Genomic DNA, 17,744 nt, shown 5'->3' on the forward strand with positions numbered 1-17,744 from the left:
CCTGACGACGCCCCTTCCCTCCGCCCGGCAGGCAGAGTGGGACTCAGGGACACAGACAGGCCTGGGGTCTTGTCGTAATCCTTGAGCGTTTGGGGGAAAGGAGCAGCAGTGGCTGCTCTAAGTAGGGCAGGAAGGAAGAGCTGGGGATGGGGGTCACAGGGAAGCTTCAGGTTACAGGGCTGGTACGGGGTAAGGGGCCAGGAAGGGGAAGAGGCCAGAGGGGAGGCGGGACGCAGGTGAGGGTCGGTGGGGGCGGGCGCAGAGCTGGGCAGTGTCAATCGGGTGGAGAAGCAACGGGGAGATGAACTCCAGCAAACTGTACTGATGGGCTCGGCCTCTTCGGCGCTGGAGCTGCCGGCCGCGAGAGGCTCCTCCTCGGCCCTGACCAGCTCCTGCAGCACGGCCTCCACGATGGGCATGACCATGGCGGTGGTGGACGTGTTGGAGAGCCACATGGACAGCAGCGTGGTGCAGCACATGAAGCAGAGCAGCAGCCTGGAAGGCAGGGAGGCGCAGGGGGAGCATCACAGCACGCCCACCTCCCCGGGTGACACTTGCGACCTCGCACGGCTCCCTCGGGGCCTCCTACGAGCCTGCTGGTGCTGGCATTTATCCAGAAAATGGGGGTTTTAGGTCATACATTCAGCTTTGTACTCCCAGGGCCTGGTACAGAGTAAACGTTAAATAAAGATGTGTTGAATGAATGCATCACACTTCGTGGGCTAGTGGCCTTAGCCAAAAAAAAAGAAAAAAAGAAAAAGAAAAGCCCTTGCTTAAGCAAAGAATAGCTTTGGTGGGAGGGTCACAGGGCATGGACTTCCTGATTGCTCTCCTCTGTGGGCATTAGCTTGGTGATGATGTGTGTTTTTTGTGTATAAAGGAATTCTTTTTTCGGCCCTTGCAGCCAGCAGTCCTACGAGTACCATCCCATTCCTCGCTTTGCAGCCAAGTCACCGCAGTTATTAGTGACCAAGTAGAGACTAACGGACAGAGCTTACAGTTCCGCCCACTACTTGTCCCACTACCAACCGTTGAAAGCATAGCCCCCAACGGCTCAGCAGTGTCCCATTGCACTGTGTGCACTTTTTCAAGGCTGTGTCTATGAGTTGACACTTGGAGGAAAACACTAACAAAGATAACTCTCAAGTTCTCCTTGACTTTGAAAACATGCACTGTGTGTTTGTACAGATATAGTTCTTATTTCCGTAAGAGAAGCCAGCATAGAGACTACCCGTGTTGATCGCCTTAGGTGGGATCATTGACTTTCACAGTTTGGGGCCAGCACAGCTGTCCTGTGGATCATGACCGGGCAGGTGCCAGAGCCCTGATGGTGTCTCTGTTTAGGCTGATGGAGACATGAGTTTGTCTGCCCTGGACATGCACCGGCAAACAGAGGGCCCCGTGGTGGGTGGAAACTTGCTGGAGGGTGCGGTAAATAGAGACGAGTAGAAACGCAATGGGATAAAAATTCTTGATGACAGTACCCGGGGGTTTCAAAGAGCCGCAGAGCCTCAGCCTGATGTGGGGAAATGCCATTGTGTGTCTAGGAGGTCAAGTGTGGAGTACAACACCTCAGGTTATTACTGAGTGATTATGCTTTGAGTTAGGCTGTGGTTCAGTGGGAGACAGGAACATCTTTTTAAGTATAACATGTCTTCATCTAATGACCAGGGATGAAAACTAACACCGTATTATTTATTTATGCTCTGTTGGACTCCCAGGAGAGTCAGGGCAGCTTACATAAAAAGTGTTGCAAGAAAGTTGTAAACTAGGAGGTGAGGACGATATTCCAAAGGGAAGATAAGGGCAGGGTTATCCAACAGAGCAGGAATGAGTTCACACAAAACCGTCAGTCCTGACCTTCCTGAGCGGCCTTCTTGACAGCAGAGAGAAAAGAGGAAGCAGCTGGGGGCCTGCAGTGCCCTGCAGATGCTGGGTTAGATGCCACATTTGACAGGCCTCTGGTCTAAACCAATGTCAACAAGAACTCAGGGTGGATGGGAGGAAACCTCCATATGCCTCCTTAAATGACAAAGGAGAAGACACCACTTCCTCATCCAGCCTGTTCCCTGATACAAGGGAAAAAGCGTGGGAAACAATTGATGCTGGTCCCTTTTGTTTTACCAGATGAGCCTGTTAGATCTTGTAACCTGCTGCCCCGGCAGTCTAGGTTACTCAGGTTACTAGAACACACAAAAGTCACCCACTCACGTCTCCATTCCGTGGTCACAGGCCCTCTCACTGGAGGGGGAGATGGGAGCCCTGAGGCCCTGGTGTCCTCCCATCCCCACTGGTAGAGAGCCTCAAGTGGATGTCCCTCTGACCATCCAGGGGGCCCACTGGGAGCTGAGGGGATGCACTAAGTGTGACTTACATGCCCGGCTTGGCTCCGGCCATCAGGACCATGCGCAGAGCGATGCGCTTGTGCAGGTTCCACTTCTCCACAGCCGCCGCCACGCAGATGACACCCACCAGCAGCAGCGTGGTGTTCTTGAAGTACTCGGCCGCCACCTGCAGAGGCCAGCTCGGGTCACCCCTACCGGACCCGGGGCCCAGCCCCCGCCCGACTAAACTCAAGCTCAAGCAGAGGCTAGCAAGCAAAAAGCAGGGAGATGAGGGTTATTAAAATAGCCAGTTGTTGTATATATGTATATTACATATATATCTAATTTTAAACTTAAAAAACTTTATGTATACGTACATACATACATACTACCTTGGGCAGGCACTGTGCTAAGCACTTTACAAAGATTTCATTTAATCCTGCCAGCAACTCTATAGGGTAGATAGATATTCTTCTCCATTCTAATTGTGATATGAATACGATATCAAAGAATAAACATATTTACAATTTTATCTTAATTCTTAAAAATTATGAAAATAACCCTGAGTTTGTCAACTGATCTCATTTTCTTTAGCTTTTTAGAAAATTATGTTCGTTTTTTTATTGGAAAGTTAATACATGTTCATTATGGAAAACTTTAAAATATAGAAAAATTAAAGATAAAATTACCCTTAATCCTACTACCGTTAGTACTGTGGTATATTTTCTTCAAGTTTTTAATGTCTATATAGATACATAATTGGATTTATACAGTATGTACTGGTTTATATCCTGCTTCTTTTTTTCATTTGACATTGTACCCTGATCATTTTCTTATGAGACTGAAATTTATTGAAAAAATTCATGCTAATGGCAGCATGAAGTACCACAGAATTTACTTAGTTAGCCATTTTCCTTTTGTTGAATATTTAAGTTGATTTCTTTTTTTCTTTCTTTGCTGCAAATGGAGCAAACAATAATTTTCAGCTTAAATCGTTAACCTTATATAAATGTGATTATTTCCTTAGGACAGAGTTCTTGAAGGTGTCTTTATAACCTGCCTTAAACCTTTAAAAAAACTTTATATTTGAATAACTCTTTAACTCCAAATAATTCGAGTTCCAAAGGGTTCCAAAATGATAATAGTGCAAGAAATAGCCATCCACTGTCTGTATAGGGTTTTTTTTTTTTTTTTCCTGAACCGCTTGAGGGTAAGTCATATACATTTTGGTCCTTTATCCCTAAATACTTCAGTGTTTATTTCCTAAGATTAGGGGTTTTCTCTCACACAACCATAGCACCAGTTACCAGCTGCTGCTTCTTGCTTTTTAATGACGAGGAAATTGAGACCTAGTCCTGCTCAAACATGTTTTCTATGTTTGTGCTCCAGGACCAGCTCTTTGTTGATTCCCTCTCTTGGAACATTCTCTCCTTATCTCCACTTTGAGGAGACTTCAAAGCCCAGTTCAGGCCTGGTGGCGTCCAGAAAACCTTCCTTGTGACTCTAGCCTCTGACTTCAGAACATTCCTTGTGGGTACTACTAACTCTACACATCACAGAGCACATAGGGCAACGCTAGAACTGTTGCTTCATGCTTGTGCTGTTTATTTTTTTATGTGTATCTCTCTTGTCTCTTAACTGAATTCTAGGCTGCAAAAGGCCAAAGACCATGTTTCTTTCTGTATTTCTTAACACCTAATAGGATAATATGGAAAAGTCGATGCTCAATAAATACTTGTCACATACAAGAGAGTTGTTCCCAACAATGCAACCATGATATAAATTGGGAGGAAAAGATATAGAAAAGTTTAACTCCTAACTTAGAAATCCTCTTAAAGTGAGAAAACAAGAACATTTTTAACTGCAAGAAAAACAAAAACTGAACAGGGAAGGAAATACAAATATAGTCAAATCTGCGGTGTTGGAAGTAGACAGAATTTATATAATCATACTGTTAAACTTTGATTATGGAATTATATGCCTGTACTGGGAAGGTAGAGGGAGGAGAATTGGGTGATGTAAGAGTAGAAAATCCTCACCTGCTATAATCAGAAGTCAACTGATAATGGCTAAAAGTGATAACTCAAGAATTAATATAAGAATATCATATAGGACCGTGGAGCTTAATACCAGAACAAGCAGTTAACAAAGTTAAGTTATTGACTCTGGGTCAGGGGAGGTGGGATTTGGTGGAGGGAGGGGTGGGGAAGGAGTCTGCTGTTTTTTTCATTGTGACCTTTTCAGTATTATTTGAGTTTTAAACTCTGCACGGAACACTTTGGTAAGATAAGAGCCCCCAAAAAGGTAACCTGCTCCATTTCTCCCTTCTCCCTTTTTCCCCACAGAGATTTCCTTGTGTCTGGTTGATGAGTTCTGTGCAACAGAAGGATCATCTCTCCTCTCTGAGACCATTTCCTGGGGTAAGAGGCCTCTGCTTCTGGTTAATCTAGTCCTCGTCCTCGACCCCAGTCCTCATGGACACTGTCACTAATGCTCCCGGAGGGCAGAGAAGCTCTGCTGGGCTTGTGACTCTGGGGCAGAGTCCGCACTGGGAGGGACGGGAAGGCCTCGGGCCCTGACGGTGGGTGGAGGTGCGGCCCCCTAGTGGGAGGTGGAAGCACTGCTGGGATGGGAGGGCTGGCTGAACTGGGGGCCTGGGACCTTCCTCACTGCCCACTCATGTTCCTAGGCAGCTGAGAGGCAGCTTTGTGGTGCCTCTACCAAGGAGAGGAACCCACAGAAGACCTGAGACACCATTGTCCTCCTGGGTAATGGTCCCCCACTGGCCCCATGACTCATGGCTCTCTGTGAAGCTTTTAAAGACTCAGTGCTACCAGGGTTACTTTCCCAGGGGACTGACTGACAACATTTTAGTTTTCTGCCTCTTTGGCACATATCCTAATAGACCCCAGTTGGTGATGGCCTTTTAGGGGGATCAGAGCCTGCACAAGGGGTGGGGCTACTTTCTCGGGGTTCCTCTCAAGGGCAAGGAGGAAGGAACCAACATATGGTAGAGTGCATTTTACATGCCAGAAATGTATTTTGCATTCACTTTCTCACTTAAGGTGAGAAAGCAGACTCAGAGAGGTTAAGGAAGTTTTCCAGGGTCACAGTGTGAGGGGTGGAGTTGGGATATCAATCCAGGTCCATCTGGATCTAAAGCTACTATTCGACATGCCACTCAGGGTGGCCAAGTAGAAACCACTCATCTAATTCAACTCCAGGGGAAATTCTGGGTACCCCAGACAGCACGGGCCAGCCCACATTCCTCATCTTTATTCATAATCACAGTCCTGACACTGGCCCCAAATACCTGGGCCCGGTCCAATGAAAGCCCCAGGCCCAGGTTTAGTGGGATATTGGCCCTGTGATGTTTTCTTATTTGGTGTTTGGTGTGCTCAGGTCTGTTCACGTGTCCTTCCTGCCCCCTTGTAAGCGATGCCAAGTGTTTGGTGATGTAGCCTGGGTGTAGTTTGTGACTCGGCTGTATGCTGGGCAAGTTACTCAACCTCTCTGGGCTTCATTTCTCTCATCTAAAAAAATATATGAGGATTATATGAGTCCCAATATTCTGTAAAGCTGTTGTGAAGATTAAATGACACATGCAAACCAGCTAGCGTGGCCCGCCACGTTGACAGCCAGGGTTCCTGGTGGCTCTTCTGTTACTATGTGGTCCACACAAAGGCTGACCTGGTCTGAGGCCATTAGCAGACAGAGAGGGCCCAGGCACAATAAATAAAATTTTGTCCAATGGTGTTGTTGGTTAGTTTTCTAGCCCACTGATCTTCTTTTTCTTTACAATAAAACCTTGGTTATTTACAACCCCTCTGGGAGTTCCAGGATCCTTGAGGATTATTTTAATCGTTTTCTAAAATGTATTGCGTCCTCACACTTGCCATGAGCATTCCTTTCCCCACTATCTAATTTCTAAGACTAATAGTCTGTGAGTTGGGAAACTAGATAATGAAAATTGTTAGAACGATCTGCAAAGAGAAGTTAGATTCTGAAACGAGTGCTCCTCCCATGGCTAGAGTGCATGGATTTTGTGACATTTCTGTCGGCAGTGTTATCGCCTTTACTGCTTTTCTGCTCTGTGGTTTTTCTCAGTGTGCCGAAACCCCAAGTTTGGAGAGCAGAGATGTTTCTGGACTGTGTTTAAGAAGAGATGGGCTCAAGGAGGCCGCTCTGAAAAGGTGGAGCAGAGGATAGCAAGTAAGAACTCAACCCGGGTTCAAATGCTTGCTCCCCACAGGTGAGTTGTATGTTCTTGGACCAAATACCGAACCCCTGTTCCCCCATCATTTCAACCTTTTACGTAGTAATACACAACACATTGAATCCGTATGGGCCTTAAGTAAGATGATGCAAGACAGGCCTGGCACATAGGAAGTGCTCAGTAATGGTCCATTATTATTGTTAAAGAAGTGAAAAGATGAAACGCTTCAAGATGAGATTGAGGGTTAGGAATCAGGTATGCCAGCATGACCACGTGGGGGAATAAGAGAAAGAAATGAAGTAGGAAGGAGCAAGGTGGACCTAAAAGACAAAGATTCCCCCAAACTTTCTTAAGTGAAGGGTGAGTACATCTCAAGAGTTTTCTAACCCAGCCTGGATTGAGGCACAAGGACAGAAGTGTTGACCAATGTAGTCTTTTAACGAACTCGTTCATTGTTAGTAAATTGCAGGTGACATCTGTTAGTGATGAGCTTTTAAAAACATCACTCTCTTTGATCATGGAATTATTTATTGCTCTCTGGATATGTCAGGTTTTAATGTTTTTACAAAGTTGTTTTTTTTTTTTTTTAATGGGAAGGTGAGGGGAGTTGTGGCTTTAATCCTAGAAGTTTGAGGAGAATGGAAATCTGGATATTGATCTCAGTTCAGTGCTTTTCTCACTAAGAACAGGGCCATCGTCAGGGAGGAAGACAGATGGACCAATGAGTCATTCGTGCAGATAAGCTGCGTGCTGTGATGGGCACTCTGTCACTCAGATCGGTCTAACATCCTCACAACTCCCCATGAGGTGGGTATGCCTATTATTCTTATTTTCCAGATGAGTAAAATGGCAGTTTAGAGAGGTTACACATGTAAAGAAAAGAATGTTGCCCGCCATTCCAGTTCAATAACGATCAAGCCATTAGCCACTGCAGTCATGCACCCTGAGGGGAATTCAGGATGGAGAAAAACAGGAAGCATTCTGTACTTTGGGTACTGGCCCTAAATAGTTAAGATGCATATCTAAGGAATCATTTCAATGACCCCAGATTCTTACTTCTTCCCATAGATAGAAAAGCACTAAAATCATTAACTTGAGATGGCTGTTGTGATTAGCAGTAGTCTTTTGATATCTGACTACATGTTTTTCCAGAAAAAAAAATTCATATATTTCCTGGCTCCTACCTTACCTCTTAGGAGCAGTACCTCAGTTACCTAAGAGGGTGTCTCCCAGGCCATGGTCCTCAGTAAGTTCCCCAAATAAAACTTAACTTGCAACTTTTATTTCAGTCAACGCACAACTTGCTCAAGACTAGTTAGTGAGAAAACTGGATTCAAACTCAGTTCTCCCCTACTCCCAACTTGGATCCTGACCCTCTCCACATTGCCAGTGTCCTTGCTTATAGTGGTGGCAGCCAGAGACTGGCAGAACGCGTGGATCTGAATGTGTCCTGACGTAGGCATTGGTGGCGTTGTATGGGCCCCGTCAGAAATGCAACCAATCAGCACGCTGCTGCTGGCTGCACACACCTAGGCTCTCCTTGCCAGTTGCTGTGGGTGTGCCTCTTCACGTGGCAGGAATGTGGCATTCCCTCAGGAGACCAGTGGTGGTCTCTGGAAACGGACCTCTTTTGAGGCTCTTTTGGTTCATCTGAACAATTTTGCTGCGACCCCAGGATGGGATGCCTGGGCTGGCCCCTCTCCGGGCTGAGCTAAACCCCCATCAGAGCTGAAGCCCCTCACTACACCATTCCAACCACCACCCTGGCAATGCAGCCAAGTCCAGCGTGGCTGCCTCTCCGCCTTTCCCTGGGGGCAGGAATGCTGTTTCTGCTGGTAAGTCTCTGCGGGCTCAGACCCCCTCCTAACCACCTGTCTGTTTTCCCTGAGGACAGAGGTTTTCAAACCACTCACTGCCTCTGAAACTTCAGCTGCAGGAACAGGGTGGCCGTGAGGTACTGGGAGGAAAGGGCCCGGGCAGCCAGGGCTCTAGGCCCCCGTGCCTAATCAGAGCAGGACTTCCCCTTCCATCTGCTTCGTGTATTGATTTTCCTAAGATTTACTTTAAAGGAAAGGTTTTGTTGTTTAAAAAACATTCTTTGTAAACCCTACCCTAGAGATGTCTAAAGCAGAGAGACCCAGATGGGTGCTGACCTGACCCAAAGTCGGCCCAGCTCCTGCAGAGCTTGGAAATGCTGACTCATAAGGTGTCCCCAGTTTCTTCAAGACTGAATGATCTGCCCCTGTAGCTCTTCCTATGGAAACATCAACTTGGCCTCAAAAGGCTGCAAGATCTTTGGGTTCCTGGTATCGGGCCCACGTATGGCCTGGGTGTGGGCTCAGCTCTGGGCTGTGTCTGGATGGCTGTGGGTGAGGGTGTGTAGCTGGGCACGGTTGCTCAGCCTGTATCCTCACAGGCCTGTATGTGTGGCTGGGGGATGGAGGTAGGGGTGTCAGCCTCCATAGTGAGTAGAGGCCAGAAAGGCAGAGTGGAAAGTGATATACGAAATGCCCCCAGGTTTACACACAGCAAGTCAGGGTCTAAGCACTGGTCAGGAATCCAGTGGGTCAGAAAGATCAGGAGCAAACAGGGAAGCAGATTTCATGACATCAGACTCAAGTATCACTTGGCTGTAGAGGCTGTTTTGTTTCTCCAGCTGGAGCTGCCTTGCTGCCTCTCTTTCCTTGGCAGGAGCTAGAATCTGAATTAGACTTGCTAGAAGCCTGCAGTGCAGGGCCACTGAGACACCAGAAGGAGCGTGTCTGTATGTGCGTGCGTGCGTCGGTGCACGTGTTGGGGGGTAGATAGAGAGCAGGTGTAATCACTACCAGAAGTAGGTCCTGACCCTGGGCATCTCTGAGGCTCTTTACAAGTCCCAGTGTTCAAACCATGCTCTTCAGTTCCCCAGAGAGCCGCTTGGTCCCCGCATCTATGCCATTCTCCTATAAACAGTGAATCTCAGCTCACTTGATTGACACAGGTAACACAGTAGAAAGGCTTAGAGGACTTTCAAGGCGTATATGATGACAGTAACGAGAGTCACAATGGAGGCAAAACAAAAAAACAGACCTAAAAACAAATCGGAAATACAGGACTGAGCTCTGTACACCAGCAGAGGGGAGCAGAAGCTGGATGCTTACAAGGCGATAGAATCCTAAAGTCAAGGGGCCCTTAGAGCCCAGCCCCTCTCCTGAGGCACAGAGTCTACCTCTAGTGTCCTTGACCTGGTCATCTGGTTTGTGCTTCTGGGGACAGGAACACCAGGACCATGTGTGGCCCCCATTTCAGGGTCTTCCCTCCCAGAGGGGGCATCTACCTTATGGTGCTTTGACTCTGGTTCTGGTTTGACCCTTTGAGCCTGGTATGTTGAGCTGTACAAGCCAGAAATCATGCCCCTCTTGAGGCTTTTCTTCATTCCTCATGTGACTTAGCTTCTAGATTTCAGACATCTTGGCTGCCTACTTCTGAATGAGCTCCTTATCCAGAACTTCCTGCTCTGAACACATACGTTTATTAATTGAGCAGATTTCAGTACATACTGGCTAGCAGTTAAGGGTGAAAGTTCTGGAGTCAGGCAATTCTGGCTTCAAGTCCTGGCTCTACTACTTACTAGCTGTATCACCTTGAGTCAGTTACTTAACCTCGCTGAACTTCAGTTTCCTCCTCTGTAAAACAAAGATAAAAATAATAGCCACTTCACAGAGAATTAAAAGATACAGTGCATGTAAAGGGTCTCCCACTGCGCCTGACATGTGGTAAAGGCTTGGCATTCTGGCGGCCACCCTGGACAGAGAGCCGACTCCCACTGAGTCTATACTCAGCTGAAAGCCAAAGATCTTTTTCACACACACTGCTAACATTTATCCTTATTAAGCTTCATTTTGCCTGGACTTCCCTTCCAGTCCATTGTCTCTTCCTGGCAGCATTGATTCTGTCACTGTACATTAGCTAGTGCATCTAGCTTTGAGTCATCTGCAGTCCGATAACGTGCCTTTCTTATTTTCATTTGTGCTCTCTCTCCAGCGCGATGCCAACATGTTACTCAGATTCTTTCGGTTCAGCTATTCAACCAGCACTCAAGTTACTCAACTGTGCTATCATGCAGCCCACATTTCTCTGATTGAGAAATTGTTATCCCTGGAAATATCGAAGGCTCCAAAAAAAAAGTTAATTTATATTCAGCAACATTTGTTTAAAAGACCAGGGAGGACTTCCCTGGTGGCGCAGTGGTAGAGAGTCCACCTGCTGATGCAGGGGACAGGGGTTCGTGCCCCGGTCCAGGAAGATCCCTCATGCCGCGGAGCGGCTGGGCCCGTGAGCCATGGCCGCTGAGCCTGTGTGTCCGGGGCCTGTGCTCCACAACGGGAGAGGCCACAACAGTGAGAGGCCCGCGTACCGCAAAAAAAAAAAAAAAAAAAAAAAAAAAAAAGACCAGGGAAATTATAAAGCTTTGTGGAAAGACCTCAGTCAAAAAGTGGTCAATATAAAGTTTGGGCACTCGACAGGGTAAATTTCATTTATATAGAACATTCCCTCATGTGAAATTGTGTAAATTGGGGTCTGCAAGGCCAGAAAAGGAGGCATTACTGCATAGGGTCTTCTGTGTTATTCCATGTGGTTTATACTTTCTCTCTGCTAGAGTAGAAACTTCTCAAGGTCAGGAGCCATTTTGACCATTTTCTGTCCCTTTTCAGCACCTGAGTTCGGCTGATAGAAGACAGTCTAAGCTTTGCACACACTGAACTCTTAATACCTGCAGACTGACAATTCATCACTGTAAAATTTAACCATTTATATGCACACATCCAGCCCTAGGGGGAACCCAAAGCATTAGCTATGAGATTCAAGGGCGCAGAAATGATATATTAAAAAAAATTTTTTTTCTTTTTTTGGCTGCACCACACAGCATGTGGGATCTTAGTTCCCAGACCAGGAATTGAACCCGTGCCCCCTGCATTTGGAGCACAGAGTCTAAACCACTGGACCACCAGGGAAGTCCCAGAAATGATATTTTTTTTCATTTTTGTCACCAGCAACATCGTCCATATTGTATCGTGCACGGTAGTACAGCACTCAAAATATTTTTCTGAATGTTGACTGAATAACCTGAGGGACAAAAGCCACAGATTCAGGGTCACACTGATCCTATTCACATGCCTTCCTTCATATGGAGAGTACACTACTGACACACCATCAAGAAACGTTGCAATCAAGAAACATGAACTAGGGCTTCCCTGGTGGCGCAGTGGTTGAGAGTCCGCCTGCCGATGCAGGGGACACGGGTTCTTGCCCCGGTCTGAGAGGATCCCACATGCCGCGGAGCGGCTGGGCCTGTGAGCCATGGCCGCTGAGCCTGCGCGTCCGGAGCCTGTGCTCTGTAGCGGGAGAGGCCACGGAGGTGAGAGGCCTGCGTACCACACACACAAAAAAAGAAACGTGAACTAAGGGCTAGTGCAAGAATGGCCCGGATGCATAAGATATCGTAAATCCTAGAGGGCGTGAAATCTGGATGGAGAGAGGACGTGTCCACATCAAGTTTATATCTGATGTATCTCATGTACCGTTAAAAGGACAAAGGTATCAGGGGGCTCCAAGGGAAGGGAACAACACTTTTAGCTGAGGTTTTTGGAAAGGCTTCAACCAACAGGGTAATTGGGTAGGATCTTAAAAGCTGAAGGAATTGGAGAGAACTTTCCAAAGTGGAAGAATGGCCTGAGTCCCGGCAAGGGGCTGGGCAAGCACAAGGTGGGTTTGGGGAGTGACAAGTGGATGATTTGTCTGGAGTAGGGGGCTCCTGCAGACCCCAGGCCTAGCTTTTCCCAGGGAGCCATGGCACATGCTGCTGTAGGGGAGAAGTCGGTGGCTGTGGAATAGATATTTTCTCTGTCTGCAAAGTCAACTGGCTCACAAAGGGCTATAACCCATGTCCTCTACCTGATCGGCATGTCCTTTAATCTGAGTTTAAAAGGCTAGCTAAACAGATTATATTTGGCCTAAACTGCTCTCTGGAGCTCAGCTGTTAAATATCACCAGCCAAAGCCACTTTATCAGACAGATGGGGTAGGGTTTTTCTCCTCAAATAATAAAATTGGCCCCTGGCTTCTCCAGTGTTTTCCACTTCCAGCCCCAGCGATAGCAACACCCAATCTCTCCCTGGAAAGTCTTCTTTTTCTCCTTACAAAGTCCTGTTGCCTTTGAAAACAACTGCCTCCCTAGACTCCTTATAGGTTGAGCCTTCCTGGCTGTGCAGGGGGGCAGGCCCTAGGATGAACTGTTGCCTAGCAACATCCCTAGTGTGTGGAGGGGCTGATTGGCCCACCTGTCTATAAGATTCCGCTGCAGGAGGCCCTTGGGGAAATAGAGACATCATCTACTTTAAGACTAAGGCATACTGTTGGCTTTTGGGCTGCCTGTAGTGAAATACAAAGATATCAGTCTTTTAATGAATAGTTAGCTCACTTTAAAAATGTTACTAAAGTTTCAATTCTTTCTATAACTTCACTTCTTCCTCTGCTCTCTGCTTTCACCTCCGGACTCATTGGCTTTTGCTTTCACAATTTTAAAGAGAAATCTGCAGGACAAGTTCATTTATGTTTCTCTTAAGAAAAGTAATATTACACTACCAAATGTAAAATAGCTAGCTAGTGGGGAGCAGCCGCATAGCACAGGGAGATCAGCTCGGTGCTTTGTGACCACCTAGAGGGGTGGGATAGGGAGGGTGGGAGGGAGGGAGATGCAAGAGGGAAGAGATATGGTGACATGTGTATATGTATTACTGATTCACTTTGTTATAAAGCAGAAACTAACACACCACTGTAAAGCAATTATACTACAATAAAGATGTTAAAAAAAAGAAAAGAAAAGTAATATTGGTGCTTGTTCTTTTAGGCATGCACACAGACCCAAACTACCTGTTCTCTTTCCACAAAGGAAGGGGGATATTTGGAGTGACTGCCTAGTGCTTCAGGTCCCAGGCTAGCTTTTATGTGGGTCCCCAGGATACTGGTGTTGGGCCCATCTCCAGGAATCAAAGCACTGCTGAGGGTTTTGGGGATGCTATCCTTTTTGGAGAGTCTGAGGCTATTATGATTACTAAATGCCAGCAAACGAACTGATGTACCAACAGCCTCCAAACCAAACTGCCCCAAACCAAAACAAACAAACAAAAACCAGCCAGTTGAGTCCATGCAGTAGAAGGACAACTTGTGAATTTGTAGTCAAGTACAGCAATTAGGGGATAGCCTAATTTGTATCTCTGGACTTTAAAAAAAATTCTGTTATCCATGGTTAAGGCATCCCATGGACCCAGGTTCATTATTCCTTCCTCACATCACACAGGTGAAGAGATGTACAGTTCTTAGTATTAACTCACCATGAAGCTACATAATACATTATGGAGTGTTTTTCTTATGGTACAGTAAGCAAGTGCATAGACTTTGAAATCTGACAGGTATGAGTTTGAATCCAATTCTGCTATTTCCTACTTTGTGATCTTGGGTAAGTTTCTTAACTCTGAAACTCTTTCCTCATCTGTAGAATGGAAATTTTTTTTTTTTTTTTTTTTTTTTTTTGCGGTACGCGGGCCCCTCACTGTTGTGGCCTCTCCCGTTGCGGAGCACAGGCTCCGGACGCGCAGGCTCAGCGGCCATGGCTCACGGGCCCAGCCGCTCCGCGGCATGTGGGATCTTCCCGGACCGGGGCACGAACCCGCGTCCCCTGCATCGGCAGGCGGACTCTCAACCACTGCGCCACCAGGGAAGCCCCAAGAGTGGACATATTAATATCCACTTGTAGACATCTCGGGAGTAGTAACTAATACAGCACTCCTGGTGAAGTGCCTGAGTCTTAGTAGGAATTCAGACATTAGTTCCCTTTCCTCTTTCTTCTGTGCCGCTGTCCTTAACTAACCTCTTCCATTTAATCTCCTTCAGAAACCCTAAGCGGAGACCAGGTGCTATAAGGAGATACTCCAAGTGGAACCAGGTGTTAATGAATGAAGACCATTCTTCATCTTGCTCCAGGTTTCTGGCTGTGATTTTCTTCTTTCCTGTTTGTGGTAGGCTTAACTGTTTGCACGGGCACCACCCTGGGCTTCCTGTTGACAATTTCTGTTAGAAGTTTAAGAATGCCATAGAGAGAGAGAGAGTGAACAGAGGAGAGATTCTAGGTGGACAGCAGTCAAGGAAAGAATATGCAGTAATCTTGAGTTGGGGAAGGAGGGACAGAAATGTCTTTTAGAGAAAGTGAAGACATTGTCAGGACTCAGGGAAACATGGTAAGTCTCTCTGTCGGCAAGCATTTATTGAGCACCTACTCCATACGGGCTCAGCTTCATCATGAGATTCCAAGGACCTGGGAGGCCTGATTTCCTGCCTTTGAGTGCTTAGAGTTTAATGGACAATCAGAAGACAGAGAAAGAGTAACAGCGGTCTGGTTGAATGTGCCAAGCATACAGTTCCTAAAGGGTTTCAGGCTGAAGGGACAATTGGATGTGATTAACCAAAAGGCTTCCTGAAAGAGGCAGTTTGACAGAGATGAAGGTCATGGGTTGAAGGAAAGGAGCTCAGGGTCCAGAACAGCAGGTGCAAAGGCTTAGTGCTAATGGGTTGTTCTAGAGGGTGAAAGAAGCCCCCTCCTCAACTGCTTTGTGAGTCTCCCTTCACCTTGAGCCCTCTTTCACTGGCCCAGCAGGGACCGAGCAGGGGGCTACTAATGGTCTAACCTCGCTGGATCGCAGGACTCCGAAGAACGGGTAGAGGAAGGCAGGCACCAGGGCTGCAGCTCCAAGAGGCATCGCCTCGGACACCCAGTACACAGCAGTCACGATCAACACATAAGCACACGCAGCCTCCTGGAAGGGGAGGAAAGTGGGTGGTTAGTCACAGGGACAGCCACTGCCACCGAGGATCCAAAAGAGACCCAGGGCAGAGGCAGGAGGCACACGGACTCAAACGTGGGCACTGGAACACAGTTCTGGGAGGTGCAAAGGTGGACTTGGCAGAGAAGTTTGGTGGATACATGCCATTGTATTTTGGTGGGTGAAGTTATGGCTGCTCCTTGGGGCGACTGATGCCTGGCATGTGGTTTGCACTGGTTTGCAACAGGGTGGCCACCAGACTGTTATGCTATCACAGCTCGGTTGGTTCCTGAAACTGAGCAGGGTAGGGACTGAAATTAACTGCGGTGTCCAGATCATGTACTATAAAGGTGTAGTTCACAGTTTTAACTGGGTCTAGGCAGGATATTTTGGTGTCAGATTGATCAGATACTAGAGGTTCTTGGGGTAGCTGAAGGTGGGGATTAATTTGTGTAACTGATTCACATGTGAGTTCTGAAACTGGCCCGTTTGGGGTTGGATCACTCCTTGCTGGGTTGGTGGGGAGAGCTGTCCTGTGTATTGTAAAATGTTTAGCAGCGTCCCTGACCTCTACCCACTAGATGTCTGTAGCACCTTCCCAACTGTGACAACCAAAAATGTCTCTAGACATTGCCAAATGTCCTTTGGCGGCAGGGGGGAGCGGAGGGAATCATCCCTTGTTGAGAACCAGTGCCCTAACCAGTGTCTGGGACACTCCACTTCCTGATGCACATGGAAACTTCCTTCTGACAAAGAGAGTAGGAGTGCTGTCTATCTGGAAGGGAAGGCCTGGAAATTTACCAGGGTTTTCCCCAGCCCACTCCCTCTGCTGGTTGTACAACCGTGGGGTGTGCAGAATAAATAAGTACAACATTCTTATAAAAAATCAGTCCTCCTTAACCTTAGCTCCAGTAATCCTGGTTGCCCCCGAATGGTGCTGATTAATGGTGGTGAGAAAGGTCACTGGCTTACTCTTGGGAGAGGTCACTGTCCAAGGGTTTTAACAATGGACTCCGGAGGGCCACTGAATAGAAGATCCATGCTGGCTGTGGACTCCTCTGTTTATACCTAGCTCTAAACCCACTGGGCTCAGGTCTGACCTGCCCTGAGGCTGGCTGGTGATCAAGGAACCTGCCAAATCTTGTTCTGTTTATCTCTCCCCTGGGTTCAGAACAAGCGTCCTCAAACTCTTACACAAAAGTTACAAAAGGTCGCCACCATCAGTGCCGGGCATCAGGAGTGATTAACCCAGCCTGGCTGGATGGAACCTTGTTCCCTCCTGATACGCATGGATTATGGGGTTGGGGGTTGAGGAATGGGAACTGGGCGCAACAATTGTTGACTGTAGCTCCCACTGAGATTTCCTCTGGGGCCAAAAGATCTGAGAGAAGTTAAAGCTTTTGAAAGTGCTGATAAGACAACAGAACCAATACTGGGGGGAAAAAGGGCTCCATTTGAAAAAGAATGCAATTTAGAGACATGCTCCCTTTACTGCAGAAATAAAAATACCTAAAGGAGTTCAAAGCCCTTCAGCCCACTTGAGCTCACTTATTCCCATCTCCTTCCTGGGAAAGAGACAGAATGGCAAGTGTTGTTTCTAGTTGAAGAAAAGGAGATCGAATGTCTTTCCCTCACTGAGAAGCCCTTATTCCTTACAAAGAACCTTCAGTCTTTCTTGGCTTGGTCATTACAGGTCCAGGAGCAAAGGAAGGAGAGAAAAGGAAGGGAGAGAGACCAAGAGCTATTTCTTTCTACCATGCATCATTCTGGTTTGAATTAGGAGAATTTGGGTAAGCCAAGGTAAACTTTTTGATTGTGACTATTGTTAGGAATTAGAATAAGTTACTGGAGGAAGTCACCAAGCCACCTTCATCCAGCAGTATTAAGAACAGGATAGGGCTTCCCTGGTGGCGCAGTGGTTGACAGTCCGCCTGCCGATGCAGGGGACATGGGTTCGTGCCCCAGTCTGGGAAGATCCCACATGCCGCGGAGCGGCTGGGCCCGTGAGCCATGGCCGCTGAGCCTGCGCGTCCGGAGCCTGTGCTCCGCAACGGGAGAGACCACAACAGTGAGAGGCCCGCGTACCACAAAAAAAAAAAAAAAAAAAAAAAGAACAGGATAAACTGCCATCATTTTTATCTGAACTTTCCTTAGAGCTTTCTAACTTTCATTAGAAAAATGGCCAAGAGACCACCTTCAGATGGCCTTTCCATCTGCTTCGCACTCAGTACACCCATGGAATTTACATAAACTTCCTTTTGCCCCTTCTCAACTGTCTCAAAATTCAGTAGGGAAGCGTGTACTCAGATAACCCAGAATACTCTGTGAAGTTTGTTTACAGGATCCT

The 17,744-nt window shown here is 47.1% G+C and overlaps 1 protein-coding gene across 1 annotated transcript in view; it reads right to left on the reverse strand.

The window, feature by feature from the left end:
• Positions 1-17,744, reverse strand: part of SLC13A4 (solute carrier family 13 member 4) — a gene marked incomplete at its 5' end in the record, with an annotated part of 39,974 nt that overhangs the window by 18,994 nt on the left and 3,236 nt on the right. The window contains 3 exons of the mRNA XM_082632196.1: positions 323-495; positions 2,375-2,511; positions 15,263-15,391. Of these exons, the coding sequence (XP_082488322.1) occupies positions 323-495; positions 2,375-2,511; positions 15,263-15,391 (439 nt within the window). The remainder of the gene's footprint in view (positions 1-322; positions 496-2,374; positions 2,512-15,262; positions 15,392-17,744) is intronic.

Source organism: Mesoplodon mirus (assembly GCF_964341445.2).
Source record: "Mesoplodon mirus genome assembly, chromosome: 9".
In the NCBI taxonomy this organism is placed as follows: domain Eukaryota; kingdom Metazoa; phylum Chordata; class Mammalia; order Artiodactyla; family Ziphiidae; genus Mesoplodon; species Mesoplodon mirus.